Source organism: Chiloscyllium punctatum, chromosome 17 (genome assembly GCF_047496795.1).
Source record: "Chiloscyllium punctatum isolate Juve2018m chromosome 17, sChiPun1.3, whole genome shotgun sequence".
Lineage (NCBI taxonomy): Eukaryota > Metazoa > Chordata > Chondrichthyes > Orectolobiformes > Hemiscylliidae > Chiloscyllium > Chiloscyllium punctatum.
Window position 1 is genome coordinate 51,928,138 of NC_092755.1, and position 26,917 is coordinate 51,955,054.

Genomic DNA, 26,917 nt, shown 5'->3' on the forward strand with positions numbered 1-26,917 from the left:
CGTGTCGTTTCATGGCTAGTTGGTGTTCGTGTATATGGATCGTTAATTGTCTTCCTGTTTGTCCGATGTAGTGTTTTCTGCAGTCCTTGCATGGGATTTTGTACACTACATTAGTTTTGCTCGTGTTGAGTATCGGGTCCTTCATTCTGGTGAGTTGTTGTCTGAGTGTGGCTGTTGGTTTGTTTGCTGTTATGAGTCCTAGTGGTCGCAGTAGTCTGGCTGTCAGTTCAGAAATGCTCCTGATGTATGGTAGTGTGGCTAGTCCTTTGGGTTGCGGCATGTCCTCGTTCCATTGTCTCTCCCTTAGGCATCTGTTGATGAAATTGCGAGGGTATCCGTTTTTGGCGAATACTTTGTATAGGTGTTCCTCTTCCTCTTTTTGTAGTTCTGGTGTGCTGCAGTGTGTTGTGGTCCTTTTGAATAGTGTCCTGATGCAACTTTGTTTGTGTGTGTTGGGGTGGTTGCTTTCATAGTTTAGGACTTGGTCTGTGTGTGTGGCTTTCCTGTAAACCTTTGATTTGATTTATGATTCTAGTGGGAAATTTAAAAATGCTGTCAAATGGCTAAATTAGTCTTTAAAGAGTTTTAGCTCTCAGCTAAAGTACACTGGCAATGCAATATCAACTGAAATATCACCTGTAATGCGCAGCTTTCCTGTATCAGCTATAGTGCAGCAGTATTGCATTGTGCCTCATATTCCAGTTGGTACAGTGTAGCAGGTTTACTAAAGCATACCCCAAAGACATTACAGTACTGTGGATGCAATAATACACACTCCAGATAATATAACTATTACTGGTGAATGACAACTGATACTATTCTCTGCATCTGCACCTGATGCTGTGCTGTTATAGCTAGAGTATTACTGAGGCAACACAACTAATGATCTAGTTGATTGCACTGTACTGCTACTGAACCACAACCAATATGGTACAGTACTTGGGGCTCAATTACTTCTCACTTTCTAATCCAAACCAGTGACACTCACTTTCCACTAAAGCTAATTTACTTCTGATAGCTTGAATGGATTTCCAAAAAAACAGAGTTTGCAGGAGTCATGACTAAAGGTTTTTCATAAAATACCACTGAGTGTTCACATCATTAGTTTTCTTTAAATGTTTTGAAAGCTAGAATTACATCAGCCTTGATTTGTTTGCAACATTTATTACAGGGCAGCTGTGACCATAGATCTAAAAGGAGTGATTATCCATAATGCCAAATTGGCCCCTGCTTATCACATACCATCCATGATACCTGGTGGGCACGATAGACTGCAGGAAGCATCTGTATGCACATTTTCCATTCTTTGCCTCCATCTGTATTTCCTGTTGCCTTGGAAAAGCAACCAACATAATCAAAAGACTCCTCCCATCCTGGTTACACTCTCTTCCACCCAGTTACACGTACGAATAGATTCAAGAACAGTTTTTCTTTCCTGCTATCATTAGACTTCTGAATGGACATCTCAAATTTTAACTTTTACGTTGATGTTGCGCTCTGTGCACTTTCTCTGCAGCTGTAACATTGTGTCCCTCACTCTGTTTATTACCCTTATGTACTTTGTTTGGTATGATCTGCCTGCATTGCACTCAAATCAAAGTTTTTCACTGTACCTAGGTAATGTGACAATAATAAATCAAACCACATCAAATATGCCGCTAACACTACCAGCTTGACAGATAAGTAGGTCACAGCCATCACTTCGCCCGCCCTGCTACAGTAAACCATAAGCCTGATTGGAAATATAAACAGAACATTCAGAAAAACACAAAGTAGACAGCTGTGTTAGTCTTTAAAATGTCTGTTGCTTTTCAAATATGTCAGGTTCCTCTTTGCAATGCCTTTGCGCTGCAGAACTTGCAGCCATTTCTAAAATAAAGATTTGCCTGTGAGATGTTTTAAGAACGTGAAAGGTGGTGTAGCGAATGCAGGTTCTTTCTTTCATAGTGGACATGCTTTCAACTGCTGTCACATTTCAGTTGCAAATCTGGGACACTGCATGAACCAGCACCTGGTGACCACATCTCAAAATCTGCCTTTCTTATTCAAAAGAAAAATCTCTGACCTCAACTTTTTGTGGAATAAGTGTAGGAAACCCTGGGAAAATCTCAGACCAGGCAATATGTGTGGAGAAAGAAACAGAGTTGACAGTTAGGTTGATACTCATTGGTCAGAATTATTTCTTCTGCTAAAGATGCTGCCTGATCTTCTGTTGTTATGTCAGATTTGCAGCATCACCTATGTTTTACTTCTGTATTAGCCATGTGCATTCTTGAGCCTTTTTCCAGAACAAGGAAATTAACTTAGAGGTAAAAACGCTGAACGCCAGTATCATAGAATGCTTATTAATGCATTTATTTACATTATTTAATTTCACAGAGATCACAATATTACATAGATTAATCAGCAACAAAACAGGACATTTGGACCAAATGGGGTACACCAGAATGTAGTGGTGGGTTTAAAAGTGATATCTCCAAACCACACCATGATGGGTTATTGGTTAAGGGTTAACTGGATATGACAATGAGACATTACAACAAAAATATATGATAATAGGCCTGATGTCAAAAACACCTTGTTTTGGTTGCATGACCTTCACTGTCTGTGGAAACAACAATTAAAAATCACACAACACCAGGATATAGTCCAACAGGTTTATCTGGAAGCACAGGCTTTCACAGCGCTGCTCCTTCCACAAACACCTGATGAAGAAGCAGTGCTTCAAAAGCTAGTGCTTCCAAATAAACATGTTGAACCATAACCTGGTGTTGTGTGATTTTTAACTTTGTCCACCCCAGTCCAACACCAGCATCTCCAAATCATTCTTTTATGTAGTTTACATAGAGCAATCTGGAGAGGTTTTCAACTTGTGTGCCGCACAGTAGAATGCCTAGAAAAGTACTGAAAATACTCAAACTGGCAATAGAGCATGTAACCAGAATAGCATGAACGTCAGGGACTTTGTCAACTTGTTGGGCACTCCCTTTGGGCCAGGTTTGTGAGACTGGGGCCATGGGCCGTCACCATTGGTCTGAGTTTCAGGAAAGCAATGCCATGGAATCTGAGATAAGGCTCCAAGTGCCAGCTGTCCAACATCCCTGGCGTGAAGGATTATTAGTGTGAATGTGTATAAAGCAGTTTAAATTAATAGATTTGCTCATTAAACTTGTATATATATTAATTAGATTAAGCTAATTAAGTAGATAAAGCTAATAAATTGGCTATATACAAGTGCAGAAAATGTGTTCCTGGAAAAGCGCAGCAGGTCAGGCAGCATCCAAGGAGCAGGAGAATCGACGTTTCGGGCATATGCCCTTCTTCAGGAATGGACTATTCCTGAAGAAGGGCTCATACCCGGAACGTTGATTCTCCTGCTCCTTGGATGCTGCCTGACCTGCTGCGCTTTTCCAGCAACACATTTTCAGCTCTGATCTCCAGCATCTGCAATCTTCACTTTCCCCTATATATCAGTGCAGGTGTCTTCTTGTAATCATTTTGATCAGACCTTAAGGAACCTGTTAAGTACTTTAAGCCTAACAATATATAAGGTACAAATGACATCAGTAGAATTAGGAAAGAAGTTCAGCAGCAAGAGACTATGATGGGACTCTTGTGCCTGTTCATCAATGAGCTCACGGCTGATTTATGTTATAAATACAATTACCTGGCAAAATCAGTTTGGTGATCAACACACAACATTTCCAAGAGACAATCAGCACATCATTGGTTTTATCTAGACTGTTTCTTTTCAGCATTCCAATAACAGTTGCATCAAGATTTTTTTAAAAAAACATTAATATTTTGGAAAGCAAAACTCTACAGAGCTATTTACTTAAAATTAACAATTAAATTAGTGCCTACTGCCTTTTTTTGTACAAGACTGTTCTACATTTCTATCACTCTTTGTATGAAAAATGTTTCCAAAATTCTCTCTTCAAAGGCCTGATTCAGATTTTAATGCTGTGTGTCCTTTGAGTTCCATAGAGGAAAAAGTTGCCCATAAGTGGAATTTTATTGGATGCTGTGGGGAAAGATCTGCCACCCTGCTCACCCACAGCGTGGCCACATAAAAACCACAGAAGCTGGCGTGTAAAACACAGAAATCAAGCCTGCCAACACATACAGAAACTACCCAGAGTGCCCCAGTCTTGGCCAAACAGGGTTAACATAAAAAACCAGACATGGCTAAGCCATTCCCAGACAAGAGAATACACTTCCTAAAACAGCTTTCACATTCAGCTCCCAGCCCAGATTAGTACTGCAGTTCCAATACCTTAACGGCACTTCCTTTCCCATTGAAACCGATATCGCAGAAACAAAGAGGCAGACTGAGACACCCCGGAAGACTTCAATCACAGGAGGAACACAATGGACACAACTGAATGTCAGGAGAAGGGACATTTACACATATTCACGCGGTTGGGAAATACAAAGAATCCTCTAAAAGACATTCTCACCCACTCTCAGAGATGGCTGGAATCTCCTGTGTCAATTACAAATGAATTGCTACCACAGGACGTTTAATTAACTTCCATTCAGTTTATTCTTGTTTTAATCTCTTTATAATTTTCATCATTGTACTGTAACTGCTTTACAATTATCACCTTTTTGTGTTGTACCCCTTTAAACATGCCTGCACGTTCTGTTCTGGGAAGAGCATTTGGCTACCTGTGCAGAGAATCAGTTCTGTGTCAGCCAGGTTAATTTCTTTCCCGCGATATCGCTTTGTTTAATAAACCATTTGTCAATTTCACTGCGATCCTTGTTTGTGGTCTCTGATCAATTGGGCTCAATTCTCCGACAGATGCCTTTTGGAACTCCATATAAAACTAGGTTGATAGACATTTTCCTGTTTATTACTGCTGTTATTTCTTTAAGTGTTCTAAAAGGTACATCACACGTGATCTTGTTTTTACAAATACACAGTAATTAATTCTGATCAGCCCTATTCCTCCAAGTCATTCTGTTCCTTTTTATAGGTTTCAATAACTTGGCGGCACGTTGGCTCAGCGGTTAGCAATGCCGACTCTCAACGCCAGGGACCCAGGTTCGATTCCAGCCTCGGGAGACTGTCTGTGTGGAGTTTACACATTCTCCCAGTGTCTGCGTGAGTTTCCTCCAAATGCTCCGGTTTCCTCCCACAGTCCAAAGATGTTAAGGCTAGGTGGATTGGTCATGCTAAATTGCCCCTAGAGTTAGGTGCATTCGTAAGGGGAATGGGTCTGGGTGGGTTACTCCTCTTCGGAGGGTCGGTGTGGACTAATTGGGCCGAAGTGCCTGTTTCCACACTGTAGGGAATCTAATCAACTTTCCATCCAAAGTTATCAAACAAGCAGATCTGTAACTTTTTACATTCTCTTATCTTTCTTAAATAATATAGTTATGCTCAATATTTTGCAGCCAGAATGGACTACTCCAAATTCAAGGAATATTTGAAAGATCCTGTGGCAGAGACCAGCAGGCTTTGAAAAATCTTCCATCTTTAGTGCCTGGATTTCTTCTAATACTGTTTCCATCTCTGTTAACTTCATAGAGATTATTTTTATGCACTATGAGTTCTCCCGAAATGTCAGATATGTTATCCGCTTGCCCTACAATTCATTACTCCACTTCCTTATTCTAATTTTTTTAAAACAACTCACTATACCCATGAGTATCTTTTCTCTTTTAATATAATTGGAAAGATTTTTGTGAAACCTTTATACTGAATGAAAAACAGAAAGTACATAGTAAAGGAATTTTACCTCGCCAGTGGTTGGATGGGTTCCAAATTTCTTTATCCATGGAATAATACTCCTGTAAGAAGAAACAAAATTTTGGAAAACAGACACACAGAAGATAAGTTACAATGAAGTTCATGAACTATTTAACTGGTGCACTGAATTAGGAACCCTTTCACCGGTGGATTAACATATGTGCCTCTAATTCATATAACTGATCAATACTTCCTGTCCAAAACATATTTGAATATAATAAGCAACTAAATAATTTGTTTTTATGAATTCCATTTCAGAATAAAATTAAGCTGCTTTTGGGAAAAATGCAAAAAAAAACAAAAGATTTTCTAAAAAGGTACAACAGTTAAAGACTGGATGCTTGTGAAGGGACAGTAAGTCTATCCTGTGACATGGTTTGAATTTGACATCTGCTGCTTTTATTACCATACGCTTCAGTCCCTTCTCCATTCACAAGAAAATACATACTCCGAGCTCACAATGGCAATAATCCACAAGTCTTTTAATAAAGACATAAAATGTCAGCATCGGAAAAATGTCTGAAGTAGCATCAGCAACTTAAAAACTTAACGTGACTTTTCTCCTTTCTGATTCAATCTAGATACCACAAAGCTGAATTTCATTTACTTTTTAACATTTCAGGTTTCTGACATTTGCAGTACAAAGGAAAAATAATAACTCGAGAGAGAATAGGATCACTCAAGGACCAAAGTAAACACCTAAGTGTAGAACAGCAGGGGGTGATGGCAGAGGTTCTCAGTAAATATTTCTCCTCTATGTTTACCATGGAGAAAGACATGAAGACTTGGGAACTTGGGGAAGTTAGTGGTGATATCTGGGGACAGTGCATAACACAGTAGAGGTGGTGTTGGACATATTAGAATGTATGAAGGTGGATAAATCTTCAGGTGTTGACAGATATATCCAAGAACACTGCAAGAGAAGAAATTGCAGGGGCACTGGCTGATATTTTTGCATCATGATTAGCATGGGAGAGGTCCCGAAAGACTGAGGGTAAGTAAATATTGGGTCCTTATTCATGAAGGGCTGCAAAGAAAAATCTGGGAGCTACAGACCAGTAAGTCTAACATCTGTGGGCGGCACGGTGGCACAGCGCCTGAAGCGGGTTCAATTCCCACTTCAGGCGACTGACTGTGTGGAGTTTGCACGTTCTCCCCGTGTCTGCGTGGGTTTCCTCCGGGTGCTCCGGTTTCCTCCCACAGTCCAAAGATGTGCAGGCCAGGTGAATTGGCCATGCTAAATTGCCCATAGTGTTAGGTAAGGGGTAGATGTAGATGTAGGGGTATGGGTGGGTTACGCTTCGGCGGGGCGGTGTGGACTTGTTGGGCCGAAGGGCCTGTTTCCACACTGTAAGTAATCTAATCTAATCTAATCTAATCTAATAAATTACTTGAGAAGATTCTGAGAGTTGATATACATGCATTTGGAATGACAGGGTTTGATTAGGAGTAGCAAGCATGGCTTTCTGTGTGGAAGATTATGCTTCTCGAGTTTGTTAGAATTCTTTGATGAAGTGACCATGTAGGTTGACGAGAGCAGGGTGGCAGATGTAGTCTATATGGATTTCAGTAAAGCCTTTGATAAGGTTCCACACAGTAGACTGCTCTGGAAGGTTAGATCATATGGAATCCAGGGGAAGCTGGATCCACAATTAGCTTGATGGAAGGAAGCAGAGGGTAATAGTGGAAGAATATTTGTCGGACTCAAGGCCTGTGACTAGGGGAGTGCCTCAGGGGTCGGTGCTGGGCCCATTACTGTTTGTAATCTATATCAATGATATGGATGAGAATGTGCAATGCACAATTAGTAAGCTTGCAGATGACACTAAAATAGACAGTATCGTGTACAGGAAGGAACGTTATCAGAAATTGCAGCAGGACCTCAATCAGCTGGGAGAGTGGGCTGAGAAGTGTCAAATGGAGTTTAATATAGATAAGTGTCAGGCCTTGCATTTTGTAAAGTCAAATCAAGGTAGGAGTTTCATGATGAATGGTAGGGTCTTAAGGCATCTTGGAGTTCAGTTCACAGCTTTCTGAAAGTGGAATGACAGGTAGACAGAGCAGTAAAGGAGACGTTTGGCACACTGGCCTTCATCAGTCAGGGCACTGAGTGTAGAAGTTCAGAAGTTACATTGCGGTTGTACAGGACGTTGGCGTGGCCCCACTTGGAGTGCTGTTGTTCAGTTTTGGTCACCTTGCTATACGAAGAATGTTATTAAACTGGGAAGAGTGCAGAAGAAATTTACAAGGATGTTGCCAGGTCTCAAGGGTCTGAGATATAGGGAGAGGCTGGAGGAGGCTGAGGGGGGAACTTATCAAAGTGTAAAAGATCATGAGGCATGGAAAGGGTGAATGCACTCAGTATTTTTCCCAGGGTTGGGGAAATCAAGGACTAGAGGGCATCAGTTTAAGGTAAGAGGGGAAAGTATAAAAGGGCACCTGAGGGGCAACTTTTTTTTTTTAGACAGAGGGTGGTACATGTATGGAATGAGCTGCCAGTGCAAGTGGTTAAGGCGGGTATACTAACAACATTTAAAAAGGCACTTGGACAAATATATAGATAGGAATGTTTGAGAAGGAAATGGGCCAAGTGCAGGGAAATGGGGTTTGCATGCATAGACATTTTGGTCAGTATGGACCAGTTTGGGCCAAAGGGTCTGTCTCCGTGCTGTACAACTCTATGACTCTAAGTTGATTGACCTTTCTTGCACAAATCAACGAATGTGATTCTTCCATCATGCATTTTATTTTTGAACTCATTCTCTGATGATTGAACCTTTCACAAACAGAAACAATTTGGCTGGATAAAATGTTTTTGAATACTTTTGAGGATATGGGTAGCATATGAGTAATATTACAAGACTGGAAAACCAGAAACCCAGGCTATTAATTCAGAAAGACAATTTCAAAACACAAAAAAATTCACTTAACGAATCAGAAATGAAAAAACAAGTCTCAGCAGCAGTTACATGAAACTACAGGATGGTCATTAAAAACCCACTTGGTTCACTAATGTCAAAAAGGAAAGGACGTCTGCTATCCTTACCCATTCTGGCCTACATGTACAATGCTTAGGACTCATAGTGCCCTCTGATGTGGCATAGCAAGCCATTCAGTTGAATTAAAAACTATTACAAAAAAACCAAACAAAAATGAAATTACATCTAGAGTATGTGTACAGTTTTGGTCTCCTTATTATAGGAAGGATATACGTGTCATAGAGGTTCATCAGATTAATCCCTGGCATGGCTGGATTGTTGAGTGAAGAGAGAATGAATAAGTGGTGTCTGTATTCCTTAGAGTTTGAAGAATAAGAGGTGACCAAATTGAAACTTCTAAAACTCTTACACAGGGTGTGACTAAGTGTATGTAAGTAGGATGTTCCTCTTGACTGGTGACTCTAGAATCAGAGGACACAGCCCCAAGGGTTGGGCCATTTAAGACCTAGATGAGGAGCAATTTCTTCACTCAGAGGATGGTGAATCTTTGGAATTCTCTACACTCAAGGGCTGTGCTATGTCAATCATTGAACATCTTTAAACCAGAAATCGACAGGTTTCTGGGAACAAACAATATTAGGGATATGGTGAAAGTGCGGGAAAGTGGCATTGAGGTAGAAACTGATCCATGATCTAACTGAAAGGCTGGCTGGTTCGCTAGGTTGAATGACTTATTCCTGTTCCTATGTCCCTAAAAGCAGATCGAGCCATCCGGCAATAGACAATAGTCAACAGGTGCAGAAGTAGGCCATTCTGCCCTTCGAGCGTGCACCACCATTCAATATGATCATGGCTGATCATCCTTAATCAGTAGCCTGTTCCTGCCTTATCTCCATAACCCTTGATTCCACTATCCTTGGGAGCTCTATCCAACTCTTTCTTAAATGAATCCAGAGACTGGGCCTCCACTGCCCTCTGGGGCAGAGCATTCCACACAGCCACCACTCTCTGGGTGAAGAGGTTTCTCCTCATCTCTGTCCTAAATGGCCTACCCCGTATTTTTAAGCTGTGTCCTCTGGTTCGGCACTCACCCATCAGCGGAAATATGTTTCCTGCCTCCAATCCTTTCATAATTTTATATGACTCAATCAGATCCCCTCTCAGTCTTCTAAACTCAAGGGTATACAAGCCCAGTAAATCCAGTCTTTCAGCGTAAGGTAGTCCTGCCATTCCAAGAACCTACGCTGCACTCCCTCAATAGCCAGAATGTCTTTCCTCAAATTTGGAGACCAAATTTGCTAATGTTATTACTAATACCATGTTCTATATCATTAATATATATTGTAAAAAGCTGCGGTCCCAGCACTGATCCCTGCGGTACCCCACTGGTCACTGCCTGACATTCCGAAATGGAGCCGTTTATCACTACTCTTTGTTTCCTGTCAGCCAACCAACTTTCAATCCAAGTTAGTACTTTGTCCCCAATACAAGGCGCCCTAATTTTGCTCACTATCCTCCTATGTGGGACTTTATCAAATGCTTTTTGAAAGACCAGATACACTACATCTACTGGATCTCCCTCGTCCATCTTCAGAGTTACATCCTCAAAAGATTCCAGAAGATTAGTCAAGCATGATTTCCCCTTCATAAATCCATGCTGACTCTGACCTATCCTGTTACTACTATCCAGATGTGTCATAATTTCATCCTTTATAATTGACTCCAGCATCTTTCCCACCACTGAGGTCAGACTAACTGGTCTATAATTTCCTGCTTTCTCTCTCCCACCTTTCTTAAAAAGTGGTACAACATTAGCCACCCTCCAATCTGCAGGAACTGATCCCGAATCTATTGAACTCTGGAAAATAATCACCAACACATCCACAATTTCTCGAGCCACCTCCTTCAGTACCCTGGGATGTAGACCATCAGGCCCCGGGACTTATCAAACTTCAGACCTAACAGTCTCTCCAACACCAAATCCTGGCAAATATAAATTCCCTTAAGTTCAGGTCCTTCAGCCACTATTACCTCAGGGAGATTGCTTGTGTCTTCCCCAGTGAACATAGACCTGAAGTACCAATTCAATTCTTCTGCCATTTCTTTGTTGCCCGTAATATATTCCCCTGTTTCTGTCTTCAAGGGGCCAATTTTAGTCTTAACCATTTTTTTGCCTTTCACATATCTAAAAAAAGCTTTTACGATCCTCCTTTATATTTTTGGCCAGCTTACCTTCGTACCTCATTTTTTCTTGTTATGAAGGCCAGCATGCTATTAGCTTTCTTCACTACCTGCTGTACCTGCATGCTTGCCTTCATTGACTGGTATACAAGAACATCCAGATCTCTTTGTACTGCCCCTTTACCTAACTTGACTCCATTTAGGTAGTAAATGATCATGGCTGATCATCCTCAATCAGTATCCTGTCGCCTTATCACCATAACCCTTGATTCCACTATCCTGAAGAGCTCTATCCAACTCTTTCTTAAACAAATCCAGCCATTCTCCCAGAATCTGTGTAGGTTTCCTCCCACGTTCCAAAGACGTGCAGGTCAGGTGATTCGGCCATGCTAAATTGAACATAGCTATTAGGTGCATTAGTCGGGGGGTGGGGGGGGGTTACTCTTCAGAGGGTTGGTGTGGACTTGAGCTGAAGGGCCTGAAGGGAATCTAATCTAATATAATATAATCTCATCTCCCTGCCTGTCCATCATCTACTAGGCACAAGCCAAGATTATGATGAAATATGACCCACTTACATGGCTGAGTGCAGTTCCAAAAATGTTCAAGAAGCTTAATGCCATGCAGAACAAATCACCCACTGGATCAGCACCTTACCCAAGATCTTCAAAATTCATACTCTCCAACAAAGGCTCACAGTGGCAGCAGTATGTACCACATGAGATTCACTCTACCAATTCACCAAGGTTCGTTCAACTGCACCTGCCAGAACTGCAAACTCTACCACCGAGAAGGACAATGACAACAGATACATGGAATACAACCCCGCACTTGCACGTTTCTCTCTGAGCTACACAGGATCTTGACCTGGAACAATACAGTCATTCCTTCACAGTTGCTTGGTCAATATCCTGGAACTCCTATCCCAAAAGCACTGCGGATACACCTACACCACACAGACTACAGTGGTTCAAAAAGGCAGTTCACCACCATCTGCTCAAAGATAATTGGGGTTGTGCAACAAATTTTAGCTTTTACAAAATAGCATCCCACAAGTAAATAAAAGAAACTTGAGTGAGAGGGGGTAACATGGAATCAGGAATTTACAGCACAAGACGGTAGCTGCTCAGCATTGTTCACTTTTGCCAACTGAAGAAAAGCTCTCACTTTTCAATACTTCATCCATAGCCTTGCAGGTTGTAGCATTTCAAGCAAATTACAAAGAAATATAAGACCATAAGACATAGGAGTGGAAGTAAGGCCATTCGGCCCATCGAGTCCACTCCGCCATTCAATCATGGCTGCTGGGCACTTCAACTCCACTTACCCGCATTCTCCCCGTAGCCCTTAATTCCTCAAGACAACAAGAATCTATCAATCTCTGCCTTGAAGACATTTAGCGTCCCGGCCTCCACTGCAATCTGTGGCAATGAATTCCACAGGCCCACCACTCTCTGGCTGAAGAAATGTCTCTGCATTTCTGTTCTGAATTGACCCCCTCTAATTCTAAGGCTGTGTCCACGGGTCCTAGTCTCCTCACCTAACGGAAACAATTTCCGAGCGTCCACCCTTTCCAACTCAGTTCATTAAGTTGGACCAGTATTCAAGAGACCTAGGCAATATTCTGGGGATTTGGGATTAAATCCCACCACCGTAGATGGTGGAATCTGAATTCAATGAAAGTTTAGAATTCTACATCTAATGATAACCATGAAATTGTCGATTCACAGAAAAGCCCTTCTGGTCTCAGAAATGGATTAACAAACTATTCAGTTGGATCAACTGCTCGAAAGTCTGAAAAAAGGAACACCTGGGCATCCACTACGGCCCTGGGTGTACCTACACTAAACGGTTTGCAACGGTTCAAGGTAGACGCTCAGCACCACCTTCTCAAGGAGAAATAGGGATGGATATTAAATGCTGGCCCACCCAGTGACACCCAGATCCCACAAATGAACTTTAAAAAGCTTCTCACCTCTAAAATTCTGATCAGAATGACACACAACACTCCAAATAATTTCTGACCGGGTTGGATGGGGTGGGGTGGGGTGGGGGTGTTGGTGGTGGTAAAAGAGGTGGCAGGGTGGTATCAGGGCTAGTATCACAGCTGCAAAAAGAAGGTTGGCGAGGATGGTACATCTACAGAGTCAGCATGGGTGGAAGTCAGAGACAGGAAAGGAGCAGTCACTTTGTAGGGAGTTTTCTACAGATTCCCCCCCCAAAGCAACAGAGACACAGAGGAGCTGATTAGGAGGTAGATTTTAGAAAGGTGCAGAAGTAACAGGGCTGTTGTCATGGGTGACTTTAACTTCCCTAATATTGATTAGAACCTTCTTAGTTCAAACAGTTTGGATGGAGATTTGTCTAGGAAGGATTCCTGACTCAATATGTAGATAGGCCGACGAGAGAGGAGGCCATATTGGATTTGGTACTTGGCAACGAACCAAGCCAGGTGTTAGGTCTCTCGGTGGGAGAGTATTTCAGTGATAGTGATCACAACGCCCTAACCTTTACTATACTCATGGAGAGAGATAGGAGAGAAGGTATGGGAAAGTATTTAATTGGGGGAGGGGGAATTACAATGCTATTAGGCAGGAACTGTGGAACATAAATTGGGAACAGATATGGGAAATGCATGATAGAAATGTGGAGGTTGTTCAGGGAGCACTTGCTGATAGTGGAACAAACCTATCTAGTACTAAGACAAAGAAAGGATGGTAAGGTGAAGGAACCTTGGGTGACAAGGGATGTGAAACATCCAGTCAAGAAGAAGCAGTCAGCTTACTTAAGGTTGAGGAGACAAGGATCAGAAAGGCTCTAAGGGTTACAAGGTAGCCTGGAAGAAACTGAAGAATAGACTTAGGAGAACAAGAAGGGAGCATGCAAAAGTTTTAGCGGGTAGGATTAAGGAAAACCCTGAGGCATTCTACACTTATGTGAGAAAAAAAAGAGGACAGCTGGAGTGAGGCTGGGCCAATCATGGGATTGTGGAGGGAACTTGTGCCTGGAGTCCGAGGAGGTGGGGGAGGCCCTGAATGAATACTTTGCTTCAGTATTCACTGATTTTTGTGAGGATAACGTGAAACAGACTGCTGCTCGAACAGGTTGATGTTAAGGAGGAGGATGTGCTGAAATTTTGAAAGATAAAGATAGATAAATCCTCTGGGCCAGATGGGATATACCTTGGGTTACTACAGGAAGCGAGGGAAGAGACTGCTGCACTTTTGGCAATGATCTTTGTGTCCTCACTGTCTACTGGAGTAGTGCCAGATAATTGGAGGGTAGCAAACGTTATTCCCTTGTTCAAGAAAGGAAATTGGGATAACCCTGGGAATTATAGACCAGTCAGTCTTGCGTCTGTGGTGGGCAAATTACTGGAGAGGATTCTGAGACACAGGACTTATGATTACTTGGAAAACCATAGTTTGATTAGAGATAGTCATCATGGCTTTGTGAGGGACAGGTCATGCCTCACAAGCCTTATTGAATTCTTTGAGGATGTGACAAAAAATATTGATGAAGGTAGAGTAGTAGAGGTGGTGTACATACCTTTAGCAAGGCATTTGATAAGGTTCCCCACAGTAGGCTCACTCAGAAAGTCAGGGAAATTTGGCTGTCTGGATACGGAATTGGCTGGCCCATAGAAGACAGAGGGTGGTAGTAGATGGAAAGTACTCAGCATGGAGCTTGGTGACCAGTGGTGCTCCACAGGGATCTACATTAGTACCTCTGCTCTTTGTGATTTTTTTAATGACTTGGATGAGGAAGTGGAAGGGCCGGTTAGTAAGTTTGCTGACAACACAAAGGTTGGTGGAGTGGTACATTGTGTGGAGGGCTGTTGCAACAGGACATCAACAGGGTGCAGAACTGAGCTGATAAGTGACAGATGGAGTTCAACCTGGAAAAGTGTGGAGTGATTCACTTGGGAAGGTCGAATTTGAATGCAGATTACAGGGTTAAAGGTAGGATTCTTGGCAGTGTGGAGGAACAAAGAGATGCTGGGATCTTTGACCATAGATCCCTCAAAGTTGCCATCCAAATTGATAGGGTTGATAAGAAGGTGTATAGTGTGTTGGCTTTCATCAGCAGGGAGATTGAGTTTAAGAGCAGAGAGGTTATGCTGTAGCTCTATAGATCCCCGGTTAGACCATACTTAGAATATTGTCTTCAGTTCTGGTCGCCTCATTATAGGAAGGGTGAGGAAGCTTTAGAGAGAGTGCAGAGGAAATTTACCAGGATGCTGCCTGGACTGGAGCGTATGTCTTATGAGGAAAGGTTGAGAGGGGTAAGGCTTTCCTCATTGGAGCGAAGAAGTGCGAGAGGTGACTTGATAGAGGTGTACAAGATGATGAGGCATAGATAGAGTGAATGGTCAAAGACTTTTTCCCAAGGCAGAAATGGCCAGCACAAGAGGGCATAATTTTAAGGTGATTGGAGGAAGGTTTAGGGGAGATGTCAGACGTTGGTTCCTTACACAGAGTGGTGGGTACGTGGAATGCAGTGGTAGTAGAGTCAGATGCATTAGAAACATTTAAACAACTCTTGGATGATAGCAAAATGAAGGGCATGTAGGTTTGTTTCATCTTTGAGTAGGATAAAAGGTCTGTACAACATCAAGGGCCGAAGGGCCTGTACTGTGCTGTACTCATAGGGTCATAGAGATGTACAGCATGGAAACAGGCCCTTCGGTCCAACTCACCCATGCCAAACAGATATCCTAACCTAATCCAGTCCCATTTGCCAGTACTGTTCTGTGGTTTTTTTTAATAAATATTTTTATTGAAAACCTTTTTTAAATCTTTTACAAAACATTCATCAATTTAAAAAAATCATCAACAAAACAGGAAAAAAAGGCAGTACAACAAAGCCAGAACACAGTACTGTTGTGAATGAACAACTTACTATTCTACCAAAACATACATATCTACTTAACTTAAACTACAAACGTATTAAACAAATACTAACTTAAATTAAATTCAAACAACTTAAATTAAATTAGAATAAAGCAGTGAGATATATCTCACTCATCACACCTCCACGGAGGCTCCCATCCGTGGGAGCACCATCTACAGTACCCAAATTCTTTCTCCCCCAGTCTCCTCCTCCCAGGGCCCCATGGGCACCCATACTGATTTCCACGGAAATACCACAGCCCTAGTTAATATTGCTGATAAGTCAGCGCCACCACATCTTGTAAAACTGTTGCATTTGTGTTGCACCATATTTGTGAGGTAGTCTTGTGGGAGATGCTCCATTACCAGCCTACGCCACCCTATAAGACCTGGTGGATTTTCTGATGTCCAATTCACTATAATGTTCTTCCTCACACAGTGGGTTAGAATGTTACGCAATCTCTTCCCGTGTTCCCCCAAATATGGCAAATTTGGCAACCCCAAAAAAGAAATACTGGATCCACGTTAACTTCAATCCCCAGGATGTCCTTTAGCTCCCTTACTATAGCACTCCAGTATCTCTGGATCTTACAACGTGACTGGTAGCAGTGTGCGAGAGTGCCTGTACTAATTTTACATTTGGGACACCCTGGTGACGTGCTTCTCTTGAACTTAGCTAGCCTCTTGGTGCCATATGAGCCCTATGCAAGATCTTCAATTGCATGGCCTGCACTCTGTTACACACTGAAATTTTCCTTACATTTCCCTATATGCCTTCCCATAAACCTCCGATTAAATATCCTCTCCTAACTCTCTATTCCACGTCCTACAGAGTCCTTCCATGTCCCCCAGGGCACGGCCTTTCTGTACATGATATGAAGTACTAAGTGAAAGAGCATCATACGCTGGTGCACTCTTTTCTCCACATCTGATTTGTAACACTGTACCAGGAGCGTGGTCTTCTTTTGTATATAGTCCCTTATCAGAAAAGGTCCCGATTAGACAATCCATATTTCTGACTTAACTGATTAAATGACATCAAGACCTGCCCCTCAGACAAAAGATTCCATTATTCTCCCATGCATTAAAGCCAGAGTCCATTGCCCCAGGTTTAAATCCTTGGGCTCCCACCAATGGGGTAAATAGAATCATAGGGTCATAGAGATGTACAGCATGGAAACAGACCCTTCGGTCCAACCCATCCATGCTGACCAGTTATCCCAACCCAATCTAGCCCCACCTGCCAGCACCCTGCCCGTATCCCTCCAAACCCTTCCTATTCATATACCCATCCAGATGCCTTTTAAATGTTGCAATTACACTAGCCTCCACCACTTCCTCTGGCAATTTATTGCATTCACGTACCACCCTCTGTGTGAAAAAATTGCCCCTTAGGTCTTTTTTATATCTTTCCCCTCTCACCCTAAACCTATGCCCTCTAGTTCTGGACTCCCCATCTCTGAGAAAAGACTTTGTCTATTTATCTTATCCATGCTCCTCATGATTTTATATATCTCTATAAGGTGACCCCCCCCAGCCTCCGAAGCTCCAGGGAAAATGGCGAAGGCTTAGACCAATTGCCCTCATTTTGCCTCATTATCTCCCTGACTCTCCCTGTATTTAAAATAATTGGACTTTTACACTGTTGGGTCATGGATTTCATCTTGTCCATAAATAATAAAATAATTAAAAGGACATTTTGACTGTGAGGCTTCAATATCAAGCCAAATCAACTCCGAATTCCCCGTACACAGTCACAAACATATGTAAATAGAGCACTTATTTGGTATTTCTTCAAATCTGGAAGATCCACCCCTCCCTCTGCCTGTAAAAGCTGCAATTTAGTGAATTTAATTAGAGGGTGCCTGTGGCACCAAATAAAGGGCCTAGCCAACCATCGAGCCTCATAACATTTGTCTAGGTAACACCAGCAGGAGCATTCTCATGGGGTACAGTAATCGAGGAAGGACGTTCATTTTAATCAGGGCTATTTGGCCTAACAATGATAACGCTAACCCCTTCCACCGCTGCAAATCCTGGTTTATCCTCTGTAGCAGTTGTACGTAGTTAGCTTTATACAGCTGGTGGAAGGAAGGGGTAATAAAAATGCCCAAATACAAAAAACCTTTTGATGACCATCTAAACAGGAACTGTATTCCATCTTTCAGATCAGGCACCTCCACTAATCCCCCCAGCAGCATGGCTTCCGATTTTGTAAAATTGATCCTATAACCTGAGAAACCACCATATGAATTAATTGTTTGAATCAGTCGAGGACTGGCCAAAATTAAAAGGATGCCGTCAGCATATTGGGTGATCTTATGCTCCCCCAATCCCACCTTTGGCGTTACTATTTCAGGATCCCTCCTGATAGCTTCAGCAACAGCTCAATCGCCCAGGTAAATAACAGTGGTGATAAAGGACACCCCTGTCGACTACCTCTTCCAATGTTAAAGTTATTTAACTTAATACCGTTTGTAATGACTGCCGCCTTAGGATCATTATACAATACCACCACCCATCTGGCAAAGGAATCCCCCACACCAAAGCGCTCTAGGACCTCAAATAGATATGGCTATTCTATCTGATCAATTGCCTTTTCTGCATCTAGTGAGACCACCAAACCTGGAATCAATCTTAGCTGGCATACCTGCACTTTGTTCAGTACTCTCTTAGTATTTTTGGAGGAGCTACAACCCTTAACAAAACAGATATAGCCACCCCCAATACAAAATCAAAAGGACAGCAGTAAAAAAAAAAGAGACCTAGATAATACCCAATCAACCGATATATAAAATAATTTCAATTTTACAACAAAACTGTACATATTAAACCAGTAACCACAAAGGGGGAGAGAAGTAAAAATATGGCAATAAAAAAATCCCCATACCATTGTCCGCAATGATGCCTCCTCCCCTCCCAGCCCGACTCAGGTCCTTCAATTCAAAAATTTCTCAAAGTCTTTTGCCTTTTCTGCGGAGTCAATGTTATATACTGTACCCCCATGGGCGAAACGCATCATGGCTGGGTACCTCAAGGAGTATTGAATGTTCAGATCTCTTAATTCTTTCTTGACATCATCAAATGTCCTTCTCTTCTTAATTAGGGCTCCTGAAAAGTCCTGAAAAAAAATATCCTTGAGCCTTTGTATATTAAAGCTTGTGAATTCCTTCCCAGTCTTCTTGCTGTTTCAACTATTAATTGTTTTTCTCTATAATGCAGGAGTTGCACTAGGACTGCGCGGGGGCGCGGGTCTGGCCCAGAGGGGAGGGGAGGTCCACCTTGCCCAGGGGTATGGCACAGAGCGCAGCACAGCAGATCACTCAGAGTGCTGCCATCTTGGATCCATTCTGCTCTAAATTCTTAAATGTCACCAAAGTGATTAGATTAGATTCCTTACAGTGCGGAAACAGGCCCTTCGGCCCAACAAGTCCACACCGACCCTCCGAAGAGCAACCCACCCAGAACCATTCCCCTACATTTACCTCTCCACCTAACACTACAGGCAATTTAGCATGGCCAATTCACCTGACCTGCACATTTTTGGACTGAGGGAGGAAACCGGAGCACCCGGAGGAAATCCATGCAGACACAGGGAGAATGTGCAAACTCCACACAGACAGTTGCCTGAGGCGGGAATTGAATCTGGGTCTTTGGCATTGTGAGGCAGCAGTGCTAACCACCATGCTGCCCAACCAACTACTTCCAATTAGTATTCTACGTTCTATTAATGTAACCTCAATCCTTTCAACAACCTTCACTTAAATGCATGCTCCCACTCTTGGCTCTCTGCTATGATAGTAATAGTTGTACATTAAAATTATATTGTATTCCAACTGTCACCTACTGAACATATTATGTAAAGTATCCAAAAATCTCCAAATTTAACAGTATTGTCGTTTATCACATGGACTTGTGTCTATTACAATTTTTCTCTTTGCAGCTCAAAATGTTTCCATTTGCAGCTGCCCTCAGATTCCTGTATTATTTTAACAACATATTTAACTCCGGCAAGGAACTAAAGGACAATCATTAATTGACAAATATTGAACCTTAATGAAAATATATCTGAAAATGCCTACAACTGCCTTTTCTACTACGTGTCATTTTCTAAATGACCTCTAACTTTGAGAATACTCATGGACTGTGTTAGAGCCTGTTAATACACTTCTACACATACACTTAGGGAAGCCACTATTAAGTTTGAAGTATGCATTCCCATTTATATCCAGTAGATGGCACTGCAGACACCTGATTCAGTAAAACATAGTTGCTTCTGTGTCTGATAGACTAATGGTGCAAATGATGAAGGGCTTTTGCCCGAAACGTCGATTTCGCTGCTCGTTGGATGCTGCCTGAACTGCTGTGCTCTTCCAGCACCACTAATCCAGTATTTGGTTTCCAGAATCTGCAGTTATTGTTTATACCTAATGGTGCAAATAGTTGCAGTCGGTGGTGACAAAGTTGAAGGAAATAATTACAGGCAAGTTTCATCAATAATAAGTGCTCACTTGTCCACCATCTTAAATAGTTTGAACTGCTCAAATAAAACATTTGCACTTACTGTCTGCCTCTTCCATTCATTTACCACAGCATAGACCGTAAACTATGCCAAAAGCCAGAAATAGAAAAGGCTGTACCTTCTAAAGGTGGATGGTGACTTCAAACCTCAGTGCCTCTATGATACTGATGAAACTATGATCAATAATACCTGAGCAGCATACATCGAAACTACAATAGTACACAGACAGTAAAACCAGGCTGTCAAGGTTTAAATGTCAGCACTAATTTAAGACTACAGTAGCTCACTGGAGCAGGACAGGTAATGTTTTGAGCATAAGCTCTTCACCCTGATGAAGAGGTTATGTTGGAAACGTCAACTCTCCTGCTGCTTAGATGCTGCCTGACCGGCTGTGCTTTTCAAGTGCCACACTTTTTGACTCTGATCTCCAGCGTCTGCAGAGCTGAAAATGTGTTGCTGGAAAAGCGCAGCAGGTCAGGCAGCATCCAAGGAACAGGAGAATCGACGTTTCGGGCATAAACCCTTCTCCAACGTCTGCAGTCCACATTTTCTCCTATAGTAGTTCACTGTTCGCCAGCTCTGAAGATGCTTCAGAGAAATATTAACCCAACTTTCCTTTCAGAAGCTGCCCACAAACTCTCACAGTGTTTACTTCTGATTTCAAACAATAACCTCTTTATTGGTTCTCTAACTTCATTGACATAACAATATTACCATGATCAATGAGCTTAAGATTGCATACAATATTTACAAAATATTCTGACGAAAAACAAAACAATCACGATTCCCATCTCACTCCAAAAATTCAAGGAGGTAGCTGCTTACACATGAATAATTGTAACTCCAATCATAATGACTCATGGTCCTTTAGTCATTTTTAACAATATGACAAACGTGAGTGAGTTAAGAAACAACTTTTTTTAAAAAACAAAATCCTTGTTTAAATTAATTAGCTTCTCAAAACAGTGGTATGCTGAATTAAGGATTGATAGGCAGATAAATGAAGTTACAATGTACAATGGTCAACTGTTTCTGTCTGAGACGCCATTCAGTAATCATATCTGTTATCCAGAGACAGCTAGCATCTGTGTGTGATTTCAGCAGGAGCTGAGACAAGCATTCTAAATACAAGAACAAGATACAGAGGCAAACACAAACACAGCAGCCTAAAAAGGGAGCAATAAACTGACTAGATCAATAGGACAGAAAATGGAGACAGTGCTAAATTTAGTTAGAACACATCTTCCAAAGTGGTAGATAAGACTTCTTTACTTTTCTATGTACAGACAAAAGTCACAAACTAGTCTGGCAGCAACCATTTCACACTGCAGCACTTTTCTCCCTTACTCAAACTGAAATGCAATTTTAAAACAAGACGTCACTGTACTAAGTGCAAATAAGGCTTTTATACTCACAGGAGATCGAACACCATTCCATCAGGGGTACATACAGGGTACTCAAAAGGTTGAAGAGATAAGCTGGAAGAGAGCGCAACAGTTAGATAAGGAAGAATTGGCCAGTATTAAGTCCAAATGTCTTTAATGTGCAAAATTAAAATAAACACTTATTGCAGGACTGACAATATTGAGGTATATTCAGTCCTCTCACCTGATCATATTAAAATGCACGCACATTCTCTTTGGGGAATGCCTTCTGGACAATAACTTTGACAATAATTGCCAAGAAACAAGATGCAAATAGTTAATTTTCATTTTTTTTTCCTACTTATGTTCAGGACACAGCTGAGAGATTAAATGTTACTTGTCTGCACAGTACGAGGTGCATAAAATGCCCAAAGATCACTTTTAAATTGGTTAATGTCTTGTATCAAATATTGGAATTGATTCACAAATTGGAATAGTTATTTGGCCAGACTATGTTCTACAGTTCTGGATTAGTGGTGCTGGAAGAGCACTGCAGTTCAGGCAGCATCCAAGGAGCTTCAAAATCGGCATTTCGGGCAAAAGCCCTTCTACAGTCCCGCTAGCCAATCATGAATAGTAGTAGATAATTAAACAACTAATCAGAGGGAGAATGCTCCACAAGCATTCCTATCCTCAATGATGGGGGAATACAGCATGCTAAAGACATGCAAAATGCTAATGCCTTATTTATCCAAAATATCAAAGAGATTGACAAGTCGATGGAGTGAGGGGATAGGCAGATGAGGTTCAATGCAGAAAAGCGAGGGGTGACGCACTTTGTTCAGAGGAACGCTGAAGGACAACATGAAACAAAGGGTACAATTCTAAATGGAGTGCAGGAGTAGAGGGGCCAGAGTGTAATGTGCACAGATCATTGAAGGTGGCAGGACTTCTTTCAATTCAATATTTAAACTTAAATACTCAGTCAAGACTTCGAAAAATGCTGGAAAATTGGTTTCTGAATGAACTAAGTGGATCTTTATGTATTATTGTCAGCACCGTTAAAAGCAAAACTATTGAAACAAAATCAAATGATTCACATTTTAAGCACCTATAATGAGATGGAGCTGGAAACACACTTTTCATTTCTCAAAAGTTTCAAAGAATTCAGGGAAAACTTTACGAATGAACAAGGGTTGGCGATATCGGAACTGACATCAAACCATAACCCAATACTCTGAATTCCTGGTAGCACAGTTGCAAATTTGAAAGGGAGAAACAATATATAATCTCCTAACACAGATTGCAAACATAATCATACTATAACTCAATATGTGATGGTTATCATTTTACTGGATGATGTGTAAAATTTTAGACAGAGTGGTTGATGAATTAAACAAAGAAAACTGGAATCTGCAAATTCATATGAGTATCTTGAAAGATATATATTTCTTTAGTCTCTTTCACTTTAATATTTCTCAGGGAATTGCAGCCTAATAGGATGGCGGAATGGGATATCAGAAAGAGGGGCAGGAAGGAACTTGAGGATATTGATAATAGTGAGGATTCTAAGAACAGTACATGGACTTCAAGCCATGGCCTTAGTGTAGGAAATTCAAATGATTCACACTGAATCACTGTTCCAAGTCTCTCAGCTTCAATGCAATCTGCAGTTGAATTTTATTGTATTATTATTGCAATGTATTTTCAGGAGCACAATACACTGTTGCATAGCAGCAACCAGAAGGCCTTACCTGCAGTGATCGAAGGGCAGGCGGCGGAAGTTAGCTTGTGGAATAACTGCAAAGGGGAGGAAATATCAGTAATTATTTTCTTGAAGGAAATTACCTAACATCTTAATCAAATGATCCAACTACATGTTTTATAAAAGAGGATTTTAGCAACATACAAACCAGTCTACCAAGGAACTTGATAACAATATAATATTCTATTTACATAGCAGCATTAACATAAAGAAATGCCCCAAGACATTCCATAGGAGCGTCAGACCATAAGAAAAGACACAAAAGCAGAATTAGGTAATTCGACCCATTTAGTTTGTTCCACCATTTGATCATGGCAAATATGTTTCGCAATCCCATTCTCCTGCCTTCTCCCAGTAACCCTTGATCTACTTACTAACCAGAAACCTATCTATTTCTGTCTTAAATTACTCAACTACCCTCAGCTGAAGAAATTCCTCCTCATCTTGGTTCCAAAGGGTTGTGCCATCATGATGAGGCTACACCTTGGGTCCTAGTCTCTCCTTCTAATGGAATCATCTTATCCATGTCTCTTCCATCCAGGTATCTCAGTATTCTGTAAGTTGCATTGAAATCTCTACTTATCTTTTTAAACTCCATAAGTACAGACCCAGATTCCTCAATCACTCCTCATACAACATCACCTTCATCCCAGGATCATTCTTCTACACCTCCTTTGGACCCCTTCTAACACCAGTCTTTCCTTAGATATGGGGCCCAAAACTACTCTCAATATTCTAAATGTGATCTCAGCAGAGACTTATACAGGCTCAGCAATACATCTTTGCTCTTGTATTCTAGCCCTCTTCAAATGAATGACAATTCTGCATTTGCCTTCCTAACCACTAAATTAACATGCATGTCAACCATTAGACAATTCTGAGCTAGGACTCCCGAGTTCCTTTGTGCTACAGAGTTTTGAAGCCTTTGCCAATTTAGGAAATAGTCCACACCTCTATTCTTCCTACCAAAGTGCATAACCTCACACTTCCCCACATTACATTCCATCTGCCACTCCTATGCCTACTCTCCAAGCCTGTCCAAATTCTTCTGCAGCCTCCCCACTTTCTAAACGCCACCTGTCCCTCCACCTATCTTTGTGCCATTTGCAAACTTAGCAACAATACCCTCAGTTCCTTCATCGAGATCATTAATGTATAATCTAAGTAGTCACGGTCCTAACACTGACCACTGTAGAGCTCCACTAGTCAATGGCTGTCATCCTGAAAACGATCCAATTATCTCCACACTCTGTTTTCTGCCAGTCAGCTAATTCTCTATTCATGCCAATACCTTGCCCCTAATACCACAGGCTCTTGATATCTTTAGCAGCCTCCTGTGCAACACCTTGTCAAATGTCTTCTGAAAATCAAAATTGATCAAGGCCAATGGCTCTTCTTTGTCTAATTTCTCAAGCAAAGTATGACTCAAACTACATGAAGCAATACTTGGGTGGATAACAAACACCTTGGTCAAAGAGTAGGTTAAAATGTCCTATAGGAGAAAAGACAAGCTGAGAGGTAGAGAGGTTTTCATAAAGAATTCTAGAGTGTGGGGGATAGGTAACTTAAGACATCGCTGTCAATGGTGGAATTAATAAACTTGGAAATGCTCAAAAGATCAAAATTAGATCTCACAGTGGGTTGGGAATTTGAGCACATTACAGGGATAGGGTGGATCAAGACCATAGATGGATTTGAAAACAAAATGAGAATGTTAAAACTGAGGTTTATCTAATTGGGAACTACTGTAGATTAGCAAGAGCCAGGGTGATAGATTAGCAGAATTGGTCCACGTTACATCAAGGGATGCATAGATTTGGGATGCCTTTAGATTTCTGAAGTATAGAATGTAGCAGGTCAGACAGTAGTTCATTGGAAGAGTCAGGTCTAGCGATAAAGTCATGAATGAGGGTTTCAGCAGATGAACATGAGGCAGGGGCAGATGTGACTATGTCACACAGATGAACATAAGCAATACTAACAATGGTGCAAATATGTGATTAGAAGCTCATCTTAGGGTCAAATACAACACCAAAGTTATAAAAAGTCTGTTCAGCTTCACACAATTGCTAGGAATGGATGGAGTTGTCGCTAAGGAATGGAATTTAAGAAGACAATGGCTTTCCAATATTTAGTTGGAGAAAATTTCCATTCACTCAGTACTGAATATTGAGCATGAAGTTAGACAGTTTATGCACAGTTAAGGGGTCGAGAGATGTGGTGTTGAGGTAAACTGGTGCCAGCAAAGGGTACGTGGAAACTGACACTGTTTGCGGATGACATTCAGATTTAGTGAATGATAGCACAAAACAGGGCCTTTTAACTGTACTTCACTGAAGCGCTGTTCCACTATATATCCACCTACAAGAATCTGTAAACTGTGAGTGTCAGTAATATTTTACTCAGCTATTGGCCGATCATTAATAACTCAAACCAAAGGGAAGAGACATCTGCAAATGTACCCAATTATACAACTATTAGATCACCTAATATCAAAGGGTATTTAAAAAGCAATTTGCATCAACAGTAAGATAGAAAATACAGTTTACACAGTGTAATAACGAGATCAACGGAAACCCTGGTACTCCAGTGCAGTGCAAATCCTACTTACCTGCTTTCTTGCCACCATAGAAATTTGTATATTCTGTACAGGTAATGTACCTGCAAAAGAAAATAAAACTCAGTGCAATACTATAAACAGTAGAATGCAGTGATGGGGTAATGTCACTAGATTACTGATCAAGAGATTTAATCCAATGCTCTGGGCACTTGGGTTTGTGGTCCATCACAGCACCTTAGGGAATTTAAAATCAACGAATAAAATTTGGAATTGTTGCCACAGGTGATGTAGTGGTGGAAAAAGCTGTTTGTTGTGTGTAATAGCACTTCGGAATATAACGGGAAAAATTAAAATCTGGAACCGGGTGATCACATGGTGCAGTGGTAGTGTTCCTACCACTGAGTTACAAATGCTTGGCTTCAAGTTCCAACTGCTCCAGAGGTATGTCAAAAAACTTTTGAACATCTTCATTAAAAATATCTACAATCTGGAACTGGTCTCTATAGTGGTGACCATTAAACTATCACCAATTGTCATGAAGAACACATTGTTCATTTGCATCCTTCAGGTAACTTAACCCAGTCTGGCCTACATGTCACTCCTGACTTTCAGCAGTGCACTCATTCTTAATTGTCATATGAAATGGACTGGTAAGACACTTAGATCACGGGCAATAAATGTTGATCTTGCCAGTGACATGCTCATCCATTGACAGAAAAGAGGAGCAGATTATAATTTAGGAATGCACAGGTCACCCAAAGGAATGTACATAAAAATTGACAGCTTTAAACAGCAAAGCTAAGAATACATCCCTGATAAGTGACGAAATAAATGTATCCTAGTTAAATCTGTTCTTTGCAGAAGAGAGCAAGAGAATTGAATTGAGTCAGGGGACAGCTGGATCAAGACATACTCCAAGACAGCACGCACACTCTA

General features: G+C 41.3%; 1 protein-coding gene across 1 annotated transcript in view; it reads right to left on the bottom strand.

The window, feature by feature from the left end:
* ppil2 (peptidylprolyl isomerase (cyclophilin)-like 2) overlaps window positions 1–26,917 on the bottom strand; it is a 369,843-nt gene that overhangs the window by 340,680 nt on the left and 2,246 nt on the right. The window contains exons 2-5 of the mRNA XM_072587119.1: window positions 26,033–26,082; window positions 23,411–23,456; window positions 21,708–21,770; window positions 5,748–5,799 (exon numbers count right to left, since the gene is read on the bottom strand). Of these exons, the coding sequence (XP_072443220.1) occupies window positions 5,748–5,799; window positions 21,708–21,770; window positions 23,411–23,456; window positions 26,033–26,082 (211 nt within the window). The remainder of the gene's footprint in view (window positions 1–5,747; window positions 5,800–21,707; window positions 21,771–23,410; window positions 23,457–26,032; window positions 26,083–26,917) is intronic.